The sequence below is a fragment of the Cydia fagiglandana genome, chromosome 26 (assembly GCF_963556715.1).
Source record: "Cydia fagiglandana chromosome 26, ilCydFagi1.1, whole genome shotgun sequence".
NCBI classification, from domain to species: domain Eukaryota; kingdom Metazoa; phylum Arthropoda; class Insecta; order Lepidoptera; family Tortricidae; genus Cydia; species Cydia fagiglandana.
In genome coordinates, this window is record NC_085957.1 from 9918769 (window position 1) to 9927792 (window position 9024).

Sequence of the window (9024 nt, forward strand, 5' to 3'; positions counted from 1 at the left end):
TCATTTTACTTAAAGGAGACATTCCTTTATTTTTTAAAAGAAACAAATCTGCATTCAAGGATTTTCTAAAACTCGTTTGCCTCGCCCAGGACTCGAACCGACTAAAAATTCCAAAAAATAAAAACTCGCATTTTATTCTACTAGTCGATACAGTTAATGTTAATGATAACATTTCTCCAAGAAACATTAGGTCTTACACTCGTTTGTCGTATAAAATATCCATAAAATCTAATATTTAGTACTCAAGATTTTTTAGACAAGCCAAATTGAAGAAAAAAAAGAAAAATCCTTAAATGCAGTTTTGTTTCTTTTTAAAAATAAAGGAATGTCTCCTTTAAGTAAAATGAGCCAGCTTAAGGATTTAAGATAGTTTCCCTCCAGGGCCCGACTTATCTTTCCACACTGTATAATTGTTTACATGGTAATTTGTTATTACCATGTATTAACTAAAGCACATAAAATGTACTAGAGAACTGTACTGGTAGAGAATGCTATGGCATTAAGTCCGCCTTTTGTACGATAAGTTTTCTTTTGTGCAATAAAGTTTAAATAAATAAATAAATGTCATTACCATGACGCTTTATGACAATAAGGACAATATCTTGGAAGATCAGTCTCACAGGTCACGTGACTATGTACGGGTATATAGGTACGTATACACAACAGCGGCCGATTCGCACCACGCTGTTTTGTCACATAAAACTGTTTAGTTTTTAGTTTATGAAATACATATGTATGTTAGTCTGTAAGGTATTACATTATTAAATAAATAAATAATCTTTGCATTCTAAACATTCGATCGAAGGGGGAGGCCTATGTTCAGCAGTGGACGTCTTATGGCTGAGATGATGATGATGAAACATTCGATTATGCAAAAGAAAACACCTAAGATTATTTTTTATTTTTACCGTGGACCTGTCAATTTACACTAAAATCAAAAATCAAATAGGTAATCTTTATGTTACTTGCATATACATTTACAAAACTTGTTTTGGTTAGGATATAAAAAAATAGTCTTGTGAAATAATGCAGTCGTATTATAATGAAATAACTTTAGTTTTCTATTTCAGCGCAGGTAGTAAAGTTTTCTAACCTCGATAAAGTAATGCAATGTGAAGCTACACTGAGTGTATTTGCAGCTAACTGATGGATACTTTATAATGAAAAACCGTTACATTTAAAATTGTTATTACGTCTAAATTGTAATTGGTTCTATATTTTTTTTGTTGATTTATTATTCATAGAAGATTGACGTTTAAATTAACACCTGCACTGCGTGTACTATCAAAATCGTTGCCGACTTATCTTGGCCTAACTCTAGTGACTCTTAAACTGTTTTGACTTCAGGCCGCGTAGCCAAGATGCCGATCGCTTACGCTCCGTAGCGATCGAAACGCAACCGTCACTGTCGCACTAATATGGAAGAGTGATAGAGAGACATAATGGTTTTCGTTGTCGAAGCGATAGCGATTGTAACCTTGGCTAGGCCGGCAGGTCATGCAGACATAAATTAGTCCTAGACCTCGAGTAATGTTAAGTCTAACCTACACATTACTGTCGTTACAATTGATACTCAAGAGCGAACCGCAGACAAAATCGATAGACATAGCAAGCTATTGGAAAACAACGTATGTAACCGACCAAGTGCCAGACTATTGGAATCATGGGCCGATTTATATTCCTAGGCTACCGTTTGTAAAGACACCAGATATATTTCCAGCTTGGTTACCTAAAAAAGAAACAACTACTACAGAAACTAAACCTATAGAGGATGAGACCGAAACTCAAGTAGCAGAAACAATATTTCCAGAAACTGATATGACAATACCCGGAGGTACTGCAATTGATATAATAACAATGCCTGGCAAAGATCTTGAATCAACGCGTATTGAAACAGTACAATCAACTGTTGCATTTAATGATAAATATAAGAAAATTGAGCAAACAACAGAATCAACACCAACGACTATTAATTCATCTACAAAAAGAGCATATCTTAGAGAAATCGAGCCAGTTAATAGAGCGCTTGACCGGGAATCGACAACGGATCCGTTTTCCGTGTTTTTGTGGAAAATATTAAAAGTTTTGACAACTAAAAGGAATGAAGATTTGCCATTGCTGGTTAATCACTTCAGAGAATATGTCTCGATGTACGTATTGCAACAACATTACAATTACATATTATAGATAAATCTCCATAAAATTAAGACAAAGACCTGCTGACCATTCTAGACCTTTGGTTACCATCACAAATTGCAGGCTCATTTTGATAAATCGGCTGTAGATTTTGAGGTCATAGCTGCTGGTTATTAAGCTTTAACTCTTTACTAGCGACCCGCCCCGGCTTCGCACGGGTTAACAAATTATACAACTGAGCCTTCCTCAAGAATCACTCTATTGATAGGTGAACACCGCATGAAAATCCGTTCAGTAGTTTTTGAGTTTATCGCGAACAAACACACAGATAGACGCAGCGGGGGACTTTGCCTTATAAGGTGAAGTGATATGGCAAAGGTCTCAAAAATACCACCATATAACTTATAAATCTTATAACAGAACTTTTAGGACTATAGATTGGGGATGAGGCTTGAATTGATAATTTTTGCAGAAACTTGGACTGATTCTAATGAGCTTGTTTCATCTAATTGACAATTATCATTTGACTTGACATGTTCTTCAGGCTGCTGACTGGTGGGCAGCTAGAACCTTTGGGCACAGAGACTAATACTTACATCGCAACGAGACTTCTAATATTGGAGAAGTATCCAATGCAAGCGTTGCATGGTAAGACTGCCTCTGTTGCTGTTTTCTTTTCTGCCTCTCTCTCTCTCTTCCTAGCTAACCATCCCACATGGTGGCGGGGTCAGCTTTCCTGTTTAACCTTCTCCGCTTCGCTCTGTTCACGATATCGCCCTCGGATAACTTGCGCTCACTCATGTCCTTAAGCACTACATCTTTCCATCTTGTTCTGGGCCTCGCCCTAGATCTTCGACCTGGGATAGAAAGTAGTAGTGCCAAATTTCCTAGGAAAGTCAGGCCTTCTTTTTACGTGACCGTACCATCGCAACCTGTTCTCCTGTATTTCATCGGCAATGTCGCGCACGCCCAGGCTGCCTCGTACGTACTCGTTACTGTTGCTGTTTTCTTTTCTGTACTTATTGTTTTTTATCGATGTGTCCAATAAAGAGTATTTGTATTGTACTGCAAGTCAAAAATATCGCGCTTTACTGTGATACCCAGCAAGGGGATAAATATTAGCGCGTTAACGGTCGAGAAACGGGACCAGCTGGCCTAGCTAAGGTTACAATCGCTATCGCTTCGACAACGAAAAGCTTTTATGTCTCTCTATGACTCTTCCATATTAGTGCGACAGTGAGAGTTGCGTTTCGATCGCTACAGAGCGTAAGCGATTGGCATCTTGGCTACGCGGCCTGTAGGTGCAATAGATGCATCATCATTGGCCACGGCATCTTGACAGATGATTGTTACGGCGACAGTTTTTTAAGAAGAGGTCTGTGCGCCGTCGGAGATCGAAGGTGCGGCACAACTTTTCCTATGCCTGTAAAGTCCAATCGCAACACGACACTTCCTACCACAAAGATCGCAGGTGAAACGCGAATCTGTTGTTGGTTCTTGGGAAGCCCGAAGTCTTTTCTGCTTTAAACCATCGAGCCAGACTTCATTATGCTTCGCTATGCCGTCATGTCACTCATGTCGTGTACTTCGAAAGCAGAATGAAAATCGTGATAACTAAAATGTTTATCTTGTAGATTTCTTCGATGTACTCCAAAGAAAGCTGGCTCAAAGAACCACGAAATTATCCAAAGAGGTGAACGACATCTTGGACTATATGGATGATACATACGATGAGGCGGAAGAAGACGCTATGCAAGCAGTTTTGCATGAAACTAACTTGTATCCCAATACTAAAAACTACAATAAGATTGCTCAAGGTATGAAACAAATAAATAAAAATAAATATGACAGTAAAAACATTTATTTACATCCAAGAAAATAAATATTATTAAATTATAATATTTAAGTAGATCACGACGGTTACACTCAGGTGAATTATTGTCGCTATTGGCGACATGTTTCGAGCCTATCAGGGACCTTTTTCAGGCTCGCAACGGCTGCACTTCGATGGGCCCGAAACATGTCACCAATAGCATGTCTGCGAAACTGTTTAAAAGGCACTAGAGTTAGACCAAGATAAGCCTGCGACGATTTTGATAGCACACGCAGAGCCAGTGTTATTTATACGTCATAATTTCATAGAAGTTTGATGATTAATATAACACCTTCACTGTGTGTGCTGTCAAAATATCTGCTGACTTTTCTTGGTTCAACTCTAGCCATAAAGACAAAAGTGCCTTTACATAAGTATTTTACTTTTTAGGATTCGTAGATTATGTGTTTCTAAAGCCATTGATAAGATTGGCGGGGACCTCAAGGGGCAACGTTTTATTTAAAATGATAAACGACGCTGTAATACAATTTGCGAAGCCTGGTGAAATTAGGTTATCACCGGAGTTTCATAAAAATCTACGTAAATCCTTTAGGAAAAGACAAAACGTCAGATACGAGTCGTCGTCAGATACTAGCACGGACACTGAAGAAAATAATGGAAGTAATGAAAGTCTAGATTTAAGCAATATAAGTAAAAGTCTAAGTGAAAGCTCCAACACAATAACAAGTTCCGATGAGGAAGATGAGAGCAGTAACGAAGAAACACGTATGAATTACCAATTTAAGAATAATAAATTAGTGAAAACTGAGAATTTTAAAAAACAAAACATATTTAGCAATAGTGCAAAATCTAGGAAAATAAAATCATATGAAGTATTAAGCAAATTAAGGCCAATACAGAGAAAACATTATGGTGCTTTTGATAATAATGAAGAAATTCGCCGAAATTCTTATCAACATTTTCTATCAAGGACATCGACAACTAATAATGCCAACGTTATCAAAGACACTGAATATAGTGATATTGAAAGGGTACTTAAATCGAAAATATATGATAGTTTTAGACGTATGGATAATATAAACTATAATACACATACAACCTTAAAACAAAAACTCACATCTCAAGTCAATGAGCATGAGCAATCTAGTGAAACTGACTATGAGAGAGAATTGAAGAGGAATATTTATAAAGCGGTTAATAAATTGTTGAACAAATAGCGTATTATATTACATGGACATTATAATTATAATTCAGTTTGCGATAAACAATAAATGAAAAATATTTAATTACTATTAAAAGTTTTAATAATCTAATGTAGACGTGTAGAGCAGAATATCGAAAATTATTCACTGTATTTAAGAAGATTCGCTTCTGTTCGCGAGAATGCTCAAGCCCAATACAAGTGCATGTCTCAAATCTATCAGCACCTAATAAAGCACACTTATTAACGCACATTGTCTTAATTACATATATTTACAATGTCCGTCGACAAAGTGTCTGTATTACAATCCATTGTAAAAATAAATCTCCAAATGTATAATTAAGTATACTTTTTATTCTAACTTATCCTTAATCAATACAAATGATAATGTAAAAACAAAAATTAGTTCATAAATCATCATCATCATCATTGGCCACGGCATCTTGACAGATGATTGTTGCAGCGATAGTTTATTAAGAAGAAGAGGTCTGTGCGCTGTCGGAGATCGGAGGTGCGGCGCACTTTTTTCCTCAGCCTTTTTATGTAGCTGTAATGTCCAATCGCAACATGGCACTACTACAATATATTGTACGCCAAATACTGGCCGATTGTGATGCACTTTATGTAACATGAACATCATTTCCATTACTCACTGTCTGATAATAAATGCTTTGTATTTTTGTATAAATAGAAGTTCACTTAATATTATAATACTTCATTCTTGGTAATTAGCTTTCATTGTTATAATTACACCTTTGTTATTGCCCCCTTCTTTCTTTATCAATTCAGTAGTAGTAGGCTCATCAACAATCATTCCTAAAAATTCCATACCGATTAAAGAGTCCAACTTCATTAAGAAGTCCCCATTTCGCGTAGCCCTGCCTTCCGGCCCAATCTTCTCATTTATTTCCTTGGCGAGGTTTCCAATATTTATTAATCTTTCTAAAGTTTTACTGATATTGGACTGTCTCCTAGCATACGTTGGTTTAGATTCTAATGGAAGACTTTGTACTATATCAGCTAAAGTACTATGGCCACCTCGAAATTGGTCTTTAATCTTTTTAGCTGTCGTCGAAGTTTTAAAACTATGTTCTTCCGTGCTACCATTTGTCGTCACGTTAATGTTTTTATCCAAAGTCGTCACTTTATCGCCTTTCGACTCAGCTGAATTCGAGCTCTCATCAGGTATTTCTCTTGAATTAGCTCTCATCCTATTCTCATTTTTACCATAACGTACATTCCCACTAGACTCACTTTTATCGCTAAAACGCAATGCTACTGGTCTTCCTGCCTTTACTTTATTGAATCTCCTTTTTTTATAAAATTGTTCAGTATCCTTTTCATAGATAAACGGCGTTACGAACGATAATGAATATTTATTGGAGCCACTTTTACGCTTATCTACTTGAGACATATATTGTCTCCAATAATGTTTAATCATTTTCGTTAAGTCATATCTAACGATATCGTCGAGGTTACAATAATGATCAATCAAAAAGTACCGTAATGCACCCATTAATATGTCAGCTAAATCTACGTCATCTGACATCCTTCTATGGACCAGGGCCAGTAAAACTTCAACGAATTTTTCACTTTCTCCAACATACAAGGAATTGACATAATCAACCAAGTCCTGTATTTCTCCAAATTCTTGATTTGTTAATATATTTATTATATAATTTAAATACTCACGAAGCGTTTCAGCAGGTGCATATTTAAGTCGTGCTAATTTATCAGATGCGTATTTTCTGATAGTAGCTAACTCGTAAGAATCACACCCTTTATACACACCTTTCCATAATTCATCATCTATTATCGCAAATGCTTGCTCAAGAACGTTGTTTTTATAACTTTTTAATACTTTTGCAGCTTCTTTGACAAAATCAGTAAATTTTAATTCTCCCTTAGTTTCCACTCTTATATCGACGTCGTCTTTTTTAGTATCGTTTATTTCTATTGGGTTTAGTTCCCTTTCTATTTGAGGATTGTCATCGTCAGTTTCAATTATCGGATCTTCTGTGTTATCACGTTCATCCGAGTGTGCAAGGACGCGTCGATTTATTGGTATACGATAAATTCCTTTTACTGTGTTTACTACAAGAATAATAACACACATAAAAGTTATAAACCTTCAAAATACAGATTTACATGTAAATAATATACTTACTAGAAACACTGAGCAACACCATACACACGATTGCTTTCATATTAATAATAAAATTGCATTTCAAATTTATTTTCAATAAAATATATAGAAAGCAATTTTGTTCAACCTAATATTTGCTTCAGTGCAAAATAAAAACATAAAATTTATAGGTAGTAAAATTCGTTTTATTTGTAGCCACATTTTAAGCTTAGCTATAGCTGACAGTGACAAGGTGTCAGACATCACCAGATTAATAGGCTTTTAGACAATTTGACATAAACATTCCAGTAACATATAGGTATCTATGTCTGTCTTTGACTAGTAATGTCTACTAATTTTCGTTGCTAGAAATTGTAACAAGAACAGTGAAATTAGAGCGAGTAGGAGTTTTACATATTAAACTTTGTTCTATATTTTCTTTACCTTACGATTATGGCTACGTTCATGTGACTTCTATATAAGTGCGAAAGTTTTTAAGTGTTTCAAGATTCCGCAACTTAACTCTACATACAATTGTTCTATAATGATACTCTCATACATTATCATATTATGTTTGTTACAAGCAAAGTTATCTACATCAACAACAACTTTAAAGCAATTATCCCAAACCACGGATGGACCAAACTGGAGACACATTCGTAATATCAAAAAATCAGGTAATCCTAGACTACAGAAAGAAAAGACGACAAACAAACAAACAGTCACGACAGAAACAGTCACAATATATGAAGATGTCACTGACGTGGCAGAAACGGTGTATAAAATATACGAAGATGTCGAAGATAGAAATGATAAAGAAACTGCAACATCAAATGACAAAACAGAACATAATGATGGTGTTATAACAGAAGTACCACTCACACAGAAACAACTAGACACGATAGAAACGGTGTATCAAATATATGAAGATGTTAAAGATAGAAATAATGAAACTTCAACATCAAATAACAAAACAGAACATAATAATGATGTTATAGCAGAAGTCACACAGAAACAACACACGACAGAAACGTTGTATCAAATATACGAAGATGGAAAAGAAAGCGCAACTTCAAATGACGAAGAACGTCCTATTATGAGAACAACAGCAACTGTCACTGCGAGGTTTATTTATGTTCTGAATTCAAATGCTTCGAATGTGTTCAAGCATTATGAAAATGAGAAAATCGTTGATTTAACGTAGAGACAACGATTAAGAATAAATATTGAAGTCTGACTGCTTTGGTTTAATTACATCTAAATATCAAATGCCTTCCTTCTTCCTGGCGTTATCCCGGCATTTCGCCACGGCCTATGGGAGCCTGGGGTCCCGCTTGACAACTAATCCCATGATTTGACGTAGGCACTAGTTTTTACGAAAGCGACCTTCCAACCCAGAGGGTAAACTAGGCCTTATTGGGATTAGTCCGGTTTCCTCACGATGTTTTCCTTCACCGAAAAGCGACTGGTAAATATCAAATGATATTTCGTACATAAGTTCCGAAAAATGCCATTGTAGGTAATACTTATATTATTGGATCTGGGGCGTAAAGAGAAACTATGATGATCTGGATGAAGAGATGTATTATCGAAAGGAATAGGCACTGATACAAATTTTGCGTTTACAGCATTAGGGTCTAAAACGGATGTGTCTGCTTGACGCACACGAACAAAAGCCGTGTATTTATTTAAACTAGTTCTACGCGCGTTCACGCAGTATCCTTTAAA

The 9024-nt window shown here is 35.8% G+C and overlaps 2 protein-coding genes across 2 annotated transcripts; one reads left to right on the forward strand and one right to left on the reverse strand.

The window, feature by feature from the left end:
* The first annotated feature begins 1918 nt into the window (after nt 1–1918).
* LOC134677687 (protein PFC0760c-like) lies at nt 1919–5271 on the forward strand. Its single transcript, XM_063536150.1, has 4 exons — nt 1919–2150; nt 2681–2784; nt 3771–3953; nt 4400–5271. Coding segments are annotated over exons 1-4 (1077 nt in total). The 5' UTR covers nt 1919–2148; the 3' UTR covers nt 5188–5271.
* A 613-nt stretch (nt 5272–5884) lies between these two features.
* On the reverse strand, nt 5885–7439 carry LOC134677679 (uncharacterized). Its single transcript, XM_063536140.1, has 2 exons — nt 7339–7439; nt 5885–7265 (listed from the first exon to the last, which is right to left on the reverse strand). Exons 1-2 carry the CDS (start codon nt 7376–7378, stop codon nt 5887–5889), a joined length of 1419 nt encoding a protein of 472 aa, XP_063392210.1. The 5' UTR covers nt 7379–7439; the 3' UTR covers nt 5885–5886.
* Nucleotides 7440–9024: the final 1585 nt, after the last annotated feature.